General features: G+C 45.2%; 1 protein-coding gene across 1 annotated transcript; it reads right to left on the bottom strand.

The window, feature by feature from the left end:
* Positions 1-1,607: 1,607 nt before the first annotated feature.
* Positions 1,608-18,162, bottom strand: LOC115195499 (YTH domain-containing family protein 3). Its single transcript, XM_029755395.1, has 5 exons — positions 17,760-18,162; positions 17,215-17,239; positions 16,728-16,807; positions 14,049-15,746; positions 1,608-3,049 (listed from the first exon to the last, which is right to left on the bottom strand). The coding sequence occupies exons 1-5, from the start codon at positions 17,781-17,783 to the stop codon at positions 3,026-3,028; spliced, it is 1,851 nt and encodes a 616-aa protein (XP_029611255.1). The 5' UTR covers positions 17,784-18,162; the 3' UTR covers positions 1,608-3,025.
* Between the last annotated feature and the right edge of the window lie 209 nt (positions 18,163-18,371).

Raw genomic sequence — 18,371 nt, 5'->3', positions numbered from 1 at the left:
GAGTTAGTGTGATGCAGTTTCAAATAAATTATACTTCCTTACTTCTGTAAATAATTGTAAGGTTATTTATTTTTGCCACTTTGTATTAGAGAATGCAATAGAGTAGGGGCTGGCAACAGGCGGCCGGCCCGCAAGTGATTTTTTTGGGCCCCCAAAGTTTTTAGTAAATGTATTTTTTGTTGTTGTTGTTTTTGGTTAAAAAAATAAATTATTATAAAATCACCAGGAATTCAACTAAAAATGAGTTTCATTTAGGAAATCAGTTCCCAAGTATTCCCACAAATAAATAAATAAAAATTGCATAATCGTGTCTCAATGTAATCAAGGTATGAAATGATTGTTATTTTCAAATCATTGTAATTATTTCCGTCCCCCCGACCATTCGACCCATTGCTGAATCTAGTTTCCTACCCCTGCAGTAGAGTAGCAACTAAAGGAGACATTGGTACAGTAGGCCTATAGGTCAAACCACAGGGTAGAAAGGAAGAAATGGTTAATGGCTGAATTTTAATTCAACTATCAAAAATGGCATTTTCCCTCCCAATGTCCAACACAACAGAAAACAGCAATGGAAAAGAGCCTTTATAGTGCAGAAACAGGAAATGCCTTGGTGTGTAATTACAGTCTATTACTTACAGATGTCATCAGACGGACACACAGAGCAGATCATGGCTTTAAGTAGGATAGGAGGGCTGTTATCTAGCGTAGTCATAGCTAAAGTATGTCCTCATAGACTAAAATACTGCACTTCCCTTCCCTTGTCTCCTGACCTTCAGGACTATACTGATCCGCAAGGACTTGCTTTTGAAATATAATTAGTCATATTCAGGAACAGCGAATAAAGACGTCAAGTCCTTTCGCCTGCAGTATCAGTCATGATGAAGGAGAGTGGAAGAAGCCATGCCACAGCTTGTGTCAATTGTGGCCATTTTATATTGGTGAAAGTTAAAAGCTGGGAAAAGTCTTAAGTGGAAAAGTGTCCCATTGAAGTTGAAATGTAAAATGGCTACGGTAAGGGTTAAGGTTAGGTAAGGGTTAAGGTTAGGTAAGGGTTAAGGTTAGGTAAGGGTTAAGGTTAGGTAAGGGTTAAGGTTAGGTAAAGGTTAAGGTTAGGGTTAAGGTTAGGTAAGGGTTAAGGTTAGGTAAAGGTTAGGGTTAGGGTAAGCGTTAGGGTAAGGGTTAAGGTTAGGTAAAGGTTAAGGTTAGGTAAGGGTTAAGGTTAGGTAAGGGTTAAGGTTAGGTAAAGGTTAGGGTTAGGGTAAGGGTTAGGGTAAGGGTTAAGGTTAGGTAAAGGTTAAGGTTAGGTAAGGGTTAAGGTTAGGTAAAGGTTAGGGATTTAGGCTAGGGACGTCCCTATGATACCAGATAGCACTAAAAGCTGTTATATTACAGGATCATGTGCAGAAACAACAAATGGATGACACAGTGGGTCCTAGTGTTGCAACCCTTCATGCATTTCACTTGATTTGGGGTCAGTTTTGAACAAGAGAAGGTGAGTCTCAACTGTGTCTCAGGTCTAACTTCCAGTGTGTACCCATTCAGCAGAGCTCCAAGCACAATGTTATGTTATGTTCAGTCCCCGGGAAGTAACAACTCAGAAGCGTTTGTTTCGCTAAACATGGGTAATGTTTATTTTCGCTAGCGAGACACCTTGAGGAGAAAATGCTCACTTCCTTGGTGATGTTCAGCTTTTAGGAAACCCCTCTGTTACACCAAGCAGCAATGGGCAGCAGGCTGAAGTCACTCCTAACCACTGATCTATGATCAGATATATCTTTCATCCCTCTAATGGTTTAGGTTAGGGTGTGGGGTAAAGTATCTGATCCCAGATCTGTGGTTAATGGTAACTTCTACCTGGAGCCAGGAACGCCAGGGGAGGAGGGTCATCCCAAAAGCGTTAGAGAGTTCTTCAGAGACAGAGAGCCTGGGGCCTGCTCAGTAAGGTGAAACGTTACACAACGTTGCAGATGGAAACAGAATGTATAGAGCTGACAAGATTCCCTGATTCCCAACATAACAGAGAATCCTATCTACTCTACACAACGCATTTGCTATCTGAATGTTGTGTAACATTGAAGCCTCCTGAACAGGCCCCAGCTTTAGCCTGAGGTACGGTACAGTACATTAACAACAGAATAAAAGACAAGTTACCGACAGCTACCAAGGCGACAGCTACCAAGGCGACTGTTACCGCAGAGCAGATTTCTCCTCAGACAAATGCACTTCAGAGTTACATAATAATCATGAGAAATGAAACAAACATGTGCATTAACTGGTGTTCACCCAGCTCACTACATCATCCACCTCATCTTTTGGTATGCAGAAACAGATGCAGAAATAAAGGGGCGGGAGTAAGGGCCGGATTCCTCTAATGATTGGCATTATTTTGGGCGTGTCCTGTCATTTCTCTCACCTGTCAATCAATCACAAGCCGAGTGCAGATTCAAGTAAATTATTTTGTTACACGTTATACCTTTTTTAATCTCGTCTGAAGGCGCTGAAGTTCATGGGGGGAGGGGAACTACATTTTTCTTCCCCAAAACTTGGGAGGTATTAAAAACTTAACAAAAAATGACAAATAAGTCTGGTGAAAGCCTCAGAAAAAGCAACTACACTGGTTAGTCAGTTAGTTATAACAAACAGAAGTCCAGAGAGAAAGAGATATAAGAGAGTTATTGGAGAGTTAAGGGTATTGGTAGAGGCTGTTTTAGAAGGACTGAAAGTGCTTTAAGAGAGTTATTAGAGAGTTCAGGGTATTGGTAGAGGCTGTTTTAGAAGAGTTTAAAGTGAGTAATGTTCTTTCCTTTTTTTCCCCAGACAGGAACACTGGGGTACATCACCAGAGAACTGATACAGGCGAGTTCGTCGTCGTGTTCAAGTCACAAGATACGACGTCGTCGTCTTGTTGTTGTTGTTGTCTTCAGCAGAAAAGATGGCAAAACCCTTAGTTTCTGTGTGGTTAGGCTAATTACTTAAGGTCCTATGTCATTAGTGTTTGCCTTCTAGCAGGGAGTTCTCTGTATGGTTACTGTTGATTTCTATTCCGCTCCTGAGGAAAGAGAGAGAGAGAGGGGGGAAAATAAACCAAATTAGAGGATGCATAAGTGGGAGGGGAAAAAAACACATGGAATGCTGTTAGAAAACATCCTCAGGGAAATGGGTATTTTTGGGACTGAATCGCTTGTCCTCCGTTAATATGCTAAAAGTTCAGTGATGCAAGTTAAACATCTAAGGGCCAAATCCCCAAGGAACATACATGCACTTCACTTCAACATTTGTGTATGTCACACAGTGGTTTCTACTGAAGATTTCTACCAAGATGAGTTATTGCTTGTGGAACTCTGAGTGACGATTCAAACTCCTTTCTTCAAAGGCTAGTTTCCGTAACTGTAATCCTCATAATGGCTGAGTGTTCCCTTAACTGTTAATGATGATGTGTGACTGATTTTCACCAGCTGATGATGACTAGGGCTTAGAGCATGTGCAGACCAGCTGGCTGGAGTGTCTACAGACATATTCAAGCTCTCCCTATACCAGTCTGTTGTCCCCACTTGCTTCAAGATGTCCATCATTGCTCCTGTACCCAGGAAAGCAAAGGTAACTGAACTAAATGACTATCGTAGCACTCACTTCTGTCATCATGAAGTGCTTTGAGAGGCTAGTTAAAGATCATGACTTCCACCTTACTCGCCGCCCTAGACCCACTTCAGTTTGCATATCACCGCAACAGATCCACAGATGACACAATCGCCATTGCACTGCACACTGCCCTATTCCATCTGGAAAAGAGGAATACCTATGTAAGAATGCTGTTTATTGACTACAGCTCAGTATTCAACACCATAGTACCCTCCAAGCTCATCACTAAACTCAGGGCCCTGGGCCTAAACACTTCCCTCTGCAACTGGATCCTGGACTTCCTGACGGGCCATCCCCGGGTGGAGAAGGTAGGAAACAACACTTCCACTACGCTGATCCTCAACACAGGAGCCCCACAAGGGTGCGTGCTCAGCCCCCTCCTGTACTTCCTGTTCACTCATGACTGCGTGGCCACGCACATCTACAACTAAATCATAAAGTTTGCTGACAATACAACAGTGATAGGCCCGATTACCAATAATGACAAGACAGCCTACAGGGAGGAGGTGACGGCCCTGGCAGAGTGGTGGCAGGAAAATAACCTCTCCCTCAACGTCAAGAAAACAAAAGGAGCTGATCGTGGACTTCAGCAGACAATGTCGACGAAGCCACAGTGGAGAGGGTGAAACGCTTTAGGGCTGTCCCTGACTAAAAAAATTCTTGGTCAACCAAGAGTCTTCCTGTTCTTTCGCTCAATCAATTGGTCAAATGTTTAGATTTATATTTCCATATATAGACATGTGTTTGAATAAAATCAACTACAGTCGTGGCCAAAGGTTTTGAGAATGACACAAATATTAATTTCCACAAAGTTTGCTGCTTCAGTGTCTTTAGATATTTTTGTCAGATGTTACTATGGAATACTGAAGTATAATTACAAGCATTTCATAAGTGTCAAAGGCTTTAATTGACAATTACATGAAGTTGATGCAAAGAGTCAATATTTGCAGTGTTGACCCTTCTTTTTCAAGCCCTCTGCAATCCACCCTGGCATGCTGTCAATTAACTTCTGGGCCACATCTTGACTGATGGCAGCCTATTCTTGCATAATCAATGCTTGGAGTTTGTCAGAATTTGTGGGTTTTTGTTTGTCCACCCGCCTCTTGAGGATTGACCACAAGTTCTCAATGGGATTAAAGTCTGGGGCGTTTCCTGGCCATGGACCCAAAATATCGATGTTTTGTTCCCAGAGCATCTTAGTTATCACTTTTGCCTTATGGCAAGGTGCTCCATCATGCTGGAAAAGGCATTGTTCGTCACCAAACTGTTCCTGGATGGTTGGGAGAAGTTGCTCTCGGAGGATGTGTTGGTACCATTCTTTATTCATGGCTGTGTTCTTAGGCAAATATGTGAGTGAGCCCACTCCCTTGGCTGAGAAGCAACCCCACGCATGAATGGTCTCAGGATGCTTTACTGTTGGCATGACACAGGACTGATGGTAGCCCTCACCTTGTCTTCTCTGGACAAGTTTTTTTCCGGATACCCCAAACAATCGGAAAGGGGATTCATCAGAGAAAATGACTTTACCCCAGTCCTCAGCAGTCCAATCCCTGTACCTTTTGCAGAATATCAGTCTGTCCCTGATGTTTTTCCTGGAGAGAAGAAGCTTCTTTGCTGCCCTTCTTGACACCAGGCCATCCTCCAGGCTCTCCTCCCTAACGCCGTGAAAAGGCACCACAGAACAGCGTTTATTGCGCTGTCTGTGCTGAAGCTGCAAATCATTTCAGCCATTTAGTTTCTTACTTGTTTCTGACTGAAAAGTTCTATTACCGAAATCCCTAATTTTCTCAGGAAAAACATTCCCTATTATCTCAACCCTTGCTCTCTTTACGTGAAACATGTGAGCATCGCATGCATGTGACCAATAAGGCCTGAGCTATAGCCTATCATAATCACATCAATAAATGAGTTATAACAAACTCCCAACACAGTAATACGGATGTAAAAGGGGACATGAAAAAGAAACTTGAAACGGGAAAATGTTTATTGGTTGCTCAGGAGGGAAAGGGGAAGTCAGATCTGTGGAAGACATTTGACTTTGTTGTGGAAACTACTGGAGATTAAGAAAAGGTAGGATTTAAGAGCGAGAGCATATTGTGTGTAACAAACCGGTGCAGTTAGATTACAATATTATTTTTCTGCCTGTTTGGAACAGTGTAATCAACACTAAATCCATGATAAGTAATACCAGTCTGTTCTAATAGAACCATTTTTTTAAAGCCTTTATTACAGCATAAAAAAGATTAAAAACAGCCAAATCTTTGAAATTGCTTATCCGACATTTTTCTGTTGCATGAGGCTTGGTGCTCACGCATTGCCTACTCAGCAAACAGATGTTGTGGCCATAATTCATCATCATGCCGTATTCAATGTGGAATTGTTCATCTATTTAGATCATTCCAAAGAACAGGCAGAATAAACTAAATCGAACGTCTGTATATCGAAAATAAAACAGATTTTGGTTTGTAACCCTGAAAAAAATGGTCTTTAGACTCACCAAATTGAGCTTCCTATATATACAGTATACCGTATTCTAGTCAAGGTTCAGCCAATATATAACTACTGCTGTACACAGCTTTTCTATTCATGTACTGTCTAAACACCCCATACACATCTGACATTGCTCATTCTGATATTTCATAATTCCATTTTAGGGATTTGTTTTGTATTGTTTGGTATTACTGCACTGTTGGAGCTAGAAAACATAATTTCGCTGCACCTGCGATAACAATCTGCAAAATGTGTACTCGACCAACAACATTTTATTTGACCCAAACCTCTCCCATACCACCCCCAACACACACACACACACACACACACACACACACACACACACACACACCCCTCTCCTTCCCCGAATAGACCCCTGCTGATCATATCTCTGGTTGTGCTGGATGTTTGTGCTTTATTGACTCCATGAAGCCATAAGAAATGCAGGCCTGTCAGTTTACTCCCACAACCATTCATTTACTGACATACACAAATACGGGCCTAGCTGCAGTGCATTTCTCTCCCTCCCTCGCTCACACGCACGTAGTGGTCAGTGTCAGTAGGCACAGCAGGGGAAGGCCCCAGTGAGGCCTGGGCCTCCAGTGTAACTCCATCAAAATAGAGAAGCCACTCTGTCTGGGGCTGGAGGCTGACCTGGTCTGGGGAAACAAATGCCTCCACAGTGTCTGTGTCCACCTAAGGCCACCCACTCACTCACTCACTCACTCACTCACTCACTCACTCACATGAACTAGGTATGGACATGAGTACAAGTACTTGAACAGATGTCAAAGCTCGATCTTTAAACAGAGATTACTCTTTTTTGTACTGTACAATTATTTGGTGGAATGTGCTTTGTGGCTGCCTGAACGGGCAAGTGAAATGTTGTCATGGAGACAACGTTTATTAGCTTTTACTCTCCTGTTCCATTTGTACATTTGCGGGGCACAACAAAACATTACATAAATAACACAGTGCACACAGCTGTTCTCCCTAAATTCCATTTCCCCTCAGTGTCTCGTTCACTCAATTGCATTCCGACCGCTCCCTCCCGCTAGGCATACAGAAATAAAATGCCTAGAAAAACCTATCTAACCGATGGGATACACAAGCTACATTCTTTGTCAAATGATGACAGTTCCATCACAAATTCTAAACGGACTGGTTGATTAAAGTAGAAAAATATGTTCCAACAACGAGCTGCAGTTTTGGAATTCTAGTTGCTCCTTATTTTCCACTTAGGTTACTTTGTGAACTGTTAGAACCATTTAGAATTGGTTAGTCTAGGCTATAACCCTCTAAACATAGACAGGTTCCACTCTGAAAATAGGCAAAAACATTAGTTTGATAAAGACAAAGAGCGTATTTTCATCAGCATCATTAAGCATTGCCTAATCAGCAAACAGACGTTGTGGCCATAATTCATCATCATGCCGTGTTCAATGTGGAATTGTTCATCTATTTAGAACATTCCAAAGAACAGGCAGAATAAACTAAATCAAATGTCTGTATATCGAAAATAAAACCAATTTTGGTTTGTAACCCTGAAAAAAAATGGTCTTTCAACTTTCAAATTGAGCCCCGTTTCAAATGATCACTGAGAAAATCTTCTTCAGGCACAAAATGTGCATCACTTCACACTGGCAACATTTTCATTTAGAAAAATATTCTCTTCTATTTTAGTCAGTTTTTTTTACTATACAATAGGTGTGTCTTGACTGTTATAAGGGCTGGAGAAATAAGAGTGTCTTGTCTGCTACAATAACAAAACAAGGCTGTCATTGCACAGCCACATGCTTCTACAAGCAACAGCCACTGCTCAGGTTACTGCCTTTTTCAAGATTGTGTTCCATAATATAATAGTTGATATTAAGGTTCAATAAAAGTCATTTTAAATGGCACTTGCTTTTTTATTGACTGACATATATATATATATGCAATTTAACAATTAGGATTTGTCATCTGTAATGGTTATGATTAATTAGGCATTGTTGCGATCTGTTGGCATATAGATAAATGTACACATATTTTGTTCTAATTACAGATTTTTTTCTTCCGGTTGTGTAAATCGGAAAAATGTAATGCGAGTACTCCAACAGTCTAAACATTTCTAGAACGCCCATCCCTAACATCAACTCACCCACATCCACCCACTCACCCACATCCCTACTCACATCCACCCACCCACCTACTCACATCCACCCACCCACCTACTCACATCCACCCACCCACCCACCTACTCACATCCACCCACCTTGGGGGACTGAAGGGTTAACTTGGGGGACTGCCATATTGACACTGACACATTCATCCCACAGACGACACTGACAAACACACCTGTGCAAATATTCCAATCTCGTGATGTAGGTCTATACTGTTCATCCTGTATACTGTCTCAGTCTCCACAGTTAACTTAGCATTGTTAGCTTCAACCCTCTGAGATGACATGCTACAGAACACTCCACTTGACAGCCCTCAGAGTGAGAGGAGATAGGCCTAACGATGTGGGTCAATTAACCTTGTCAGGCCGGGGAGGGTGAGCCGGGGAGGGTGAGCCGGGGAGGGTGAGCCGGGGAGGGTTCTGTCAGGACGGGCTACAACAACAGAGCCTCGCACCTGCCCCACGCTAGGCTACACAACGCTACCTCAGCAACCGTCAAAACACACTTCCGACTAACAAATTGTTTTCAGTGCTCCTGAAAACATGGACTTCAAATATTTATGAGAGAGAGAGGGAAGGAGAGGGAGAGACAGAAAAGGACAGAGAGCAAGAGAGAGAGAAAAGGACAAAGAGAGAGAGAAAATGAGAGAGAGAAAATGAGAGAGAGAAAATGAGAGAGAGAGGGGAAGGAGAAAGAGAGCAGGTTGTGTAGGGGGTTTCTTAATAGATTTGCATATTTAGTTTTACTAGGAATGTGTGCTTAAGATAAAAGGTTTAAATGTTTTCCTCACTGGTCCATCCTAAAACAATCTTTATTTTAGTTTTCCACCTTCAATATGTTGTATGTATTTTATTGCTCAAAGTGTATCTGCCTGCGCAAGGAACAACCAGAGAATAATGTTCTTTTTTTCCAAATCGTTGCGGAATAACCCTGAAATATAAAACCGTTGAACCGTGTTGAAACATAACCCATAAATTCCCAGTGAAACACATTAGGCACACAGGGTGGGGCTGGGCTGATGGAGAGAACAGCTAATGAAGCAAGAGGAGCCTGTGTCTGCCAGAGGCCTGGTGTTCAAAGGTAGATCAGAGCCACTTCTGCCTTTGTCTGAGGGGAGGTATGTGAGGAATGCAGCCTATTTCAGGAAACCCCTATGTGTCCCCCTCTCCAGATCCCTCTCACAGAAGCACACAGCCATACAAGATGGTTGCCTCATCAGACAGGGTTTCCTGTCTGGGATTTCCGGTCTGGTGGGCAAAGATGGTAGTGATGATCGTCTGATGACAGGCATGAGGGACAGGCTGCTAATTCCACACATCAACCTACCTCACCCCCATGGAGTAATAACACTGGTAGAACCCACCCCCATGGAGAAATAACACTGGTAGAACCCCACCCCCATGGAGTAATAACACTGGTAGAACCCCACCCCCATGGAGTAATAACACTGGTAGAACCCATTACCATGGAGTAATAACAGTGGTAGAACCCACCACCATGGAGTAATAACACTGATAGAACCCATCACCATGGAGTAATAACACTGATAGAACCCATCACCATGGAGTAATAACACTGGTAGAACCCACCGCCATGGAGTAATAGCACTGGTAGAACCCACCGCCATGGAGTAATAGCACTGGTAGGATCCACCGCCATGGAATAATAGCACTGGTAGAACCCACCGCCATGGAGTAATAACACTGGTAGAACCCACCACCATGGAGAACCCACCCCAATGGAGTAATAACACTGGTAGAACCCACCCCCATGGAGTAATAACACTGGTAGAACCCCACCCCATGGAGTAATAACACTGGTAGACCACCCCCATGGAGTAATAACACTGGTAGAACCCCACCCCCATGGAGTAATAACACTGGTAGAACCCACCCCCATGGAGTAATAACACTGGTAGAACCCCACCCCATGGAGTAATAACACTGGTAGAACCCCACCCCATGGAGTAATAACACTGGTAGAGCCCACCCCCATGGAGTAATAACACTGGTAGAACCCCACCCCCATGGAGTAATAACACTGGTAGAACCCACAACCATGGAGAACCCACCACCATGGAGTAATAACACTGGTAGAACCGATCACCATGGAGTAATAACACTGGTAGAACCCACCACCATGGAGTAATAACACTGGTAGAACCAATCACCATGGAGTAATAACATTGGTAGAACCCACCACCATGGAGAACCCACCACCATGGAGTAATAACACTGGTAGAACCCACCCCCATGGAGTAATAACACTGGTAGAACCCACCCCCATGGAGTAATAACACTGGTAGAACCCACCCCCATGGAGTAATAACACTGGTAGAACCCACCCCCATGGAGTAATAACACTGGTAGAACCCACCCCCATGGAGTAATAACACTGGTAGAACCCACCCCCATGGAGTAATAACACTGGTAGAACCCACCACCATGGAGTAATAACACTGGTAGAACCCACCCCCATGGAGTAATAACACTGGTAGAACCCACCCCCATGGAGTAATAACACTGGTAGAACCCACCCCCATGGAGTAATAACACTGGTAGAACCCATCACCATGGAGTAATAACACTGGTAGAACCCCACCCCCATGGAGTAATAACACTGGTAGAACCCACCACCATGGAGTAATAACACTGGTAGAACCCACCACCATGGAGTAATAACACTGGTAGTACCCACCACCATGGAGTAATAACACTGGTAGAACCCACCACCATGGAGTAATAACACTGGTAGAACGCACCACCATGGAGTAATAACACTGGTAGAACCAATCACCATGGAGTAATAACACTGGTAGAACCTACCACCTTGGAGTAATAACACTGGTAGAACCCACCACCATGGAGAACCCACCACCATGGAGTAATAACACTGGTAGAACCCACCCCCATGGAGTAATAACACTGGTAGAACCCATCACTATGGAGTAATAACACTGGTAGAACCCATCACCATGGAGTAATAACACTGGTAGAACCCCACCCCCATGGAGTAATAACACTGGTAGAACCCCACCCCCATGGAGTAATAACACTGGTAGAACCCACCACCATGGAGTAATAACACTGGTAGAACCCACCACCATGGAGTAATAACACTGGTAGAACCCACCCCCATGGAGTAATAACACTGGTAGAAATGGAACATGGGAGTAATAACACTGGTAGAACCCATCACCATGGAGTAATAACACTGGTAGAACCAATCACCATGGAGTAATAACACTGGTAGAACCCACCACCATGGAGAACCCACCACCATGGAGTAATAACACTGGTAGAACCCACCCCCATGGAGTAATAACACTGGTAGAACCCACCCCCATGGAGTAATAACACTGGTAGAACCCACCCCCATGGAGTAATAACACTGGTAGAACCCACCCCCATGGAGTAATAACACTGGTAGAACCCACCCCCATGGAGTAATAACACTGGTAGAACCCATCACCATGGAGTAATAACACTGGTAGAACCCACCCCCATGGAGTAATAACACTGGTAGAACCCACCCCCATGGAGTAATAACACTGGTAGAACCCACCCCCATGGAGTAATAACACTGGTAGAACCCACCCCCATGGAGTAATAACACTGGTAGAACCCACCCCCATGGAGTAATAACACTGGTAGAACCCATCACCATGGAGTAATAACACTGGTAGAACCCCACCCCCATGGAGTAATAACACTGGTAGAACCCACCACCATGGAGTAATAACACTGGTAGAACCCACCACCATGGAGTAATAACACTGGTAGTACCCACCACCATGGAGTAATAACACTGGTAGAACCCACCACCATGGAGTAATAACACTGGTAGAACGCACCACCATGGAGTAATAACACTGGTAGAACCAATCACCATGGAGTAATAACACTGGTAGAACCTACCACCTTGGAGTAATAACACTGGTAGAACCCACCACCATGGAGAACCCACCACCATGGAGTAATAACACTGGTAGAACCCACCCCCATGGAGTAATAACACTGGTAGAACCCATCACTATGGAGTAATAACACTGGTAGAACCCATCACCATGGAGTAATAACACTGGTAGAACCCCACCCCCATGGAGTAATAACACTGGTAGAACCCCACCCCCATGGAGTAATAACACTGGTAGAACCCCACCCCCATGGAGTAATAACACTGGTAGAACCCACCACCATGGAGTAATAACACTGGTAGAACCCACCACCATGGAGTAATAACACTGGTAGAACCCACCCCCATGGAGTAATAACACTGGTAGAAATGGAACATGGGAGTAATAACACTGGTAGAACCCATCACCATGGAGTAATAACACTGGTAGAACCAATCACCATGGAGTAATAACACTGGTAGAACCCATCACCATGGAGTAATAACACTGGTAGAACCCACCACCTTGGAGTAATAACACTGGTAGAACCCACCCCCATGGAGTAATAACACTGGTAGAAATGGAACATGGGAGTAATAACACTGGTAGAACCCACCCCCATGGAGTAATAACACTGGTAGAACCCATCACCATGGAGTAATAACACTGGTAGAACCAATCACCATGGAGTAATAACACTGGTAGAACTCATCACCTTGGAGTAATAACTGTGGTAGAACCCACCACCATGGAGAACCCACCACCATGGAGTAATAACACTGGTAGAACCCACCCCCATGGAGTAATAACACTGGTAGAACCCACCCCCATGGAGTAATAACACTGGTAGAACCCACCACCATGGAGTAATAACACTGGTAGAACCAATCACCATGGAGTAATAACACTGGTAGAACCCACCACCATGGAGTAATAACACTGGTAGAACCCACCCCCATGGAGTAATAACACTGGTAGAACCCACCCCCATGGAGTAATAACACTGGTAGAACCAATCACCATGGAGTAATAACACTGGTAGAACCCACCACCATGGAGAACCCACCACCATGGAGTAATAACACTGGTAGAACCCACCCCCATGGAGTAATAACACTGGTAGAAATGGAACATGGGAGTAATAACAGTGGTAGAACCCACCACCATGGAGTAATAACACTGGTAGAACCCACCACCATGGAGTAATAACACTGGTAGAACCCACCACCATGGAGTAATAACACGTAGAACCCACCGTCATGGAGTAATAACACTGGTAGAACCCACCACCATGGAGTAATAACACGTAGAACCCACCACCATGGAGTAATAACACTGGTAGAACCCACCACCATGGAGAACCCACCACCATGGAGTAATAACACTGGTAGAACCCACTACCATGGAGTAATAACACTGGTAGAACCCACCACCATGGAGTAATAACACTGGTAGAACCCACCACCATGGAGTAATAACACTGGTAGAACCCACCACCATGGAGCAATAACACTGGTAGAACCCACCACCATGGAGCAATAACACTGGTAGAACCCACCCCCATGGAGCAATAACACTGGTAGAAATGGAACATGGGAGTAATAACACTGGTAGAAATGGAACATGGGAGTAATAACACTGGTAGAAATGGAACATGGGAGTAATAACACTGGTAGAAATGGAACATGGGAGTGGACTAGAGGCCTATGAAGTAAGACCTCATATGATAGACACTGACCAGTACTAGACTGTGTGATAGATGGTCACAAGTCAGTCAAACTCATATACACACTCTGCTGCTGTCAGCTGATATGATAGGGGTGTGTGTGTGTGTGTGTGTGTCAGCAGCACGGTTCTCTCACCCTCCGCAGGGCCTCTTCCTCCTCCTGGCGGTTCTCATAATGTGCAAAGTCATCAAAGATTGAGGTGGTATGCTTGAAAGTTGCGATAATTTTAAGCACTTGCTTGGCCTTCTCCAGAGGCACCTCCTGAGTGTCCCTGGAGTTGGTGACGGGCTTGTTGTCATTGTTCTCCAGCCTGATGTGCCTCAACTGGTTGTTGGGCACGTCCTTCACAAACGCCCACTTCACCTCAAACTTGCCCTTCCACTTGTCCTGAGACCAGACGCCTGCGTAGGAGTTGTAATCCACGGGCGAGCGCATCTCCGCCACGCCGCAGAAATGACCACTGCCGTTGACGCTGAACAGCAGGTAGAGGGGCCCCTTGGCCCCCAGCGAGCGGTAGGCCCCGTCCAGGCGCTTGTTGCCGTGCTCGGTGCTGCACCAGATGGAGTACTTGATGGAGCGGTGGATGTCGTCCTCAGAGTAGCTCTTGATGATGAACACACGGCCGTTCTTCAGGTTCCAGTCAAAGTCTTTGGGGTTGTAGTTGTTGAGGGCCCGTAGTTTCTCTAACACGGGGTGCACCTCCCCGGAGCAGGGAGAGGCACTGAGGGGGACCCCACCAACACCCATCCCAAAGCCTTCCACCCCTCCCTGGTTGAAGGTGCCCCTGTTCCGGGGTGCCACCCAGCGGTTCTGAGGTGGGAGCTGGGAGTGTTGGTGTTGATGCATGGGTTGAGGGGGGCCAGGCTGGGAGGAGAAGTTCTGGTGGGGGTGTTGGTGGGGGTGAGGGGGGCCTGGGGGAATCTGCTGGGGATGTTGGGGGGACTGGAGCGACTGCAGCTGAAAGGGTTGGTGGTGCTGCTGGTGTTGGTGCTGGGGCTGATGTTGGGGCTGATGTTGGTGGGGGAGAGGGCTCTGCAGCAGGGGCTGGCCCATCAGGGTCTGCTGCACCATGGTCTGAGGGGGCATCATGGTCTGAGCTAAGGGGGGCTTGTTGAGGGAGCCCTTATCGTCCCAGGTGCCAATATTCATGTTGTGCTTGATGGGCGGCGGGGGAATGGTAGGGCCCCCCATCCCCATGTTGGCTTTGGGCTTGACCTTGGGCTGGGGCTTGGCCGGCTTCCTGGCAATGGCTGCCCAGGATGTGGGTTTGGGGGCTGAGGAACTAACCAACGGTGGCATGCTATTGGCCGCCATGCTACTCATGCCCCCGAGGGGCGAGCCGACAGTCTTGGTGACGGCGGCGCCCATGTCCGTTCCCAGTTTTAATCCAGTCATGCCCTGCTCGATGCTGCTCAGCACCGGGACCTTATTGAGCTGGGCGTCACTGCTGAAGCCCGCCTGTCCGTCAGTTATAGCCCTCCCCAGAGAACTAGGGGTGTAAACATAACTATTACTATAGGCATTGCTCTGTGTGGACTGACCCTGAGAGACACTGGTGCCCCAGGTGGAATAGTCTGCGTTTCCAGGGAAGAAGTTGAAGCCATGCTGGCTGAGGAAGGGAGGGGTGTTGCCCAGGGCGCCCGGCTGGCTGAACACCCCGTCGGGGATAAAGTGGTGCTCGCCGTTGCTCATCTGTCCATAGGTGGTCAGGTAGGGCATGGGGGGGTCCCCCGCAGTGGACCAGGGGGCCTCTCCCAGGGAGTAAGGGAAGCCTATGGAGGGAGCATAGTAGCTGGGCATGTAGGGGTCAGACATTGGCGGGTAGCTGTTATTCTGCAGAAGGGGAGAACAGGGGTCAGTTAATGGATGACCTTAATGATAGAAGCTAAGACTAATCTTGCCCATCTCTCTTCAAAACCGTAACTAAGAAATAAATCAGCGTTCTTTTTAAGGAGCAAGATTGGCTTTCAGTGGAAATTATAGATACCAGCTCTATCAAATGTTTCCCATAGCAACAAGTGAAGACAGCAACAGTTTTATAATAATCTGTCAGTTGTTGTTGTAATAATTGTCAGAGTTCACAATCATTTATTTTATAAGTAAATTGGCGTGGGTGATAGCGGGTTTGTTCTTGGCTACATTTCACTAGAACTCTATAAGACGAAGTAAGCTTGTCCACCCAGGCACAGGATGATGAAGACCACCCAGGCACAGGATGATGAAGACCACCCAGGCACAGGATGATGAAGACCACCCAGGCACAGGATGATGAAGACCACCCAGGCACAGGATGATGAAGACCACCCAGGCACAGGATGATGAAGACCACCCAGGCACAGGATGATGAAGACCACCCAGGCACAGGATGATGAAGACCACCCAGGCACAGGATGATGAAGACCACCCAGGCACAGGATGATGAAGACCACCCAGGCACAGGATGATGAAGACCACCCAGGCACAGGATGATGAAGACCACCCAGGCACAGGATGATGAAGACCACCCAGGCACAGGATGATGAAGACCACCCAGTTATATTATTAAATCAACAATAATTCCACTATCAAAAGGTCATTTTTAATACTTTTCAATTTAAAAATGAGTCAGTCATCTGTCAATAGCTCGTCCTTCACATAGGTTACTATCCAGCGACTTTAGGTTAACACTCTATACACCCTCATATATCACTATTAGACACTATTCTGAGGGTTCATGCAGGTTCAAAAGGCGCAAATAACACATGTACCCTCTATGCTGTGGAATGTCAAGTTGCATGGCTGAAAGGCTTGGACACAATGAGTATACTCACTCACCTGATTCGTCTGACTGCTTAGGTAAGGTTCAAAGTCTTCATCGTTTACTCCATCCTTCTGATGCATTGATCCGTTTTGCACTGGAGAGAAAAAAATGGTTATCTTAGGCTATTCTTTATGATATAACCAAAAAGGTCTCTTGGCTAAAATAAACCATTGTGTTTTAACAGATCTATAAACTAATAATGAACAGCTGATTAACCCCTTTATATTGCCTTTAAGTAGTTGGGGTATAACATAAATGGTAACACCCAATAATATGACAGGCACAGTGGTGTATGGGTATGTTTAGTTAGTTTACCTACTTTTGACTGATGACACCAGGTCACCAAAATGTGGTGGAAGAGTGATCAAAGCAGTGATTTAATTACACTCTTTTGTTATCACAGTTTTCACATAAAGCATTTCCCTAGTCAGACAACATTTTGACTGCCATCAAACTCTACAACAACCATGCAATAGTAAATGAATACGGTGACAGGAATACCTTTATTTCCTTGTCCTTTGGGTCTCTGACATCAGAATGGGCAAGTGCAAAAAAAAAATAAAGGGAAAAGAGATGTATCAGATTTAACATATTAGGTAAATGTTTGATAGGGAGAAGAGTGATGGTAGCATTCATGCAAGGTGAGCTAGGCCTGGGCTACTGAATTACAATCAATGATTCTATACCAGTGGCTGTATATTACAAACATTTTACGCACATTCAGCCCTAGACTAGTTTATAGACCTACGGCTTCCTTGGGATTATTGACCGGATGTCAAACGCACACTGACATCCAGTAAACGTGCCGCATAGTACAGAATACAGCAACCGGCTCAAGCTGGAGCTTGTTGCCGCCGCTGCGCAGCCGGCAGTCTACTTCAAGGTTCGGCCTACATAGCAGCTAATAGCTATCATATATCAAATACTTTTGCCTATGTTATATGGCATGCCTACCACACTGAATGATAGCAGCTGACAAAACGGTTGACAATGCTCAAATTGCAACGACAAACATTTCACGACAGTGGGTTGTCAACAATAAGCACCTGATCGACTGTGGTTGCAGACATCCTCCAGGAGCCGAAACGGATTTCTGTTTGCGACTGTCCACGGTTTCTCCTGCTTCTGCACTCCGGTATTTTCTCAGCTCGTCTCGGGTTATCCAATCTCTGTATGTAGAGGCGGTGTTTTTCTCCAGTCGTCAGATCTTTCCCTACAATCTTTTCTCGAGCGCCGAGGATCGCGACTTTGTATCTGTCTGTGGTATTAAATGTTTCCGATCTAGTTGACGTTCGGCTACAATATATCACTTACTCTGAAACTGCCTAATGCCAGATTGGAATATCCCTTACTCTATTCCACAATGGCGGATGGGCTATTATGCCGCGTTCACATGCTAGTCGGAACTAAGAAACTTGGAAATATCCGACTTGCTAACTGGTTGTAGTTATACACGTGCCGCGTTCAACGAAATAGCAAGTCGGACATTTCCGAGTTTCCTAGTTCCGACTAGCATGTGAACGCGGCATCTATCTCGCTTCCGTTCTATTGCTCCATGACCTTCCGCCTGTGACGTTCTGAGCCATGTTACTACAGACTGACAGTCACATTTCACGACATGTCTCAGAAGATTTACCCTTTACTCTACAATAGAACAT

The sequence above is a fragment of the Salmo trutta genome, chromosome 6 (genome assembly GCF_901001165.1).
Source record: "Salmo trutta chromosome 6, fSalTru1.1, whole genome shotgun sequence".
In the NCBI taxonomy this organism is placed as follows: Eukaryota; Metazoa; Chordata; class Actinopteri; order Salmoniformes; family Salmonidae; genus Salmo; species Salmo trutta.
This window is presented reverse-complemented; position numbering and strand designations above follow the sequence as displayed.

Coding starts and splice junctions, on each gene's coding strand:
- LOC115195499 (XM_029755395.1), bottom strand. CDS start 17,783: ATGTCTGCAACCACAGTCGATCAG. Junction 17,240..17,759: donor CTGCAACCACAGTCGATCAG/GTGCTTATTGTT, acceptor TTCTGATGTCAG/AGACCCAAAGGACAAGGAAA. Junction 16,808..17,214: donor CAAAGGACAAGGAAATAAAG/GTATTCCTGTCA, acceptor TTTTCTCTCCAG/TGCAAAACGGATCAATGCAT.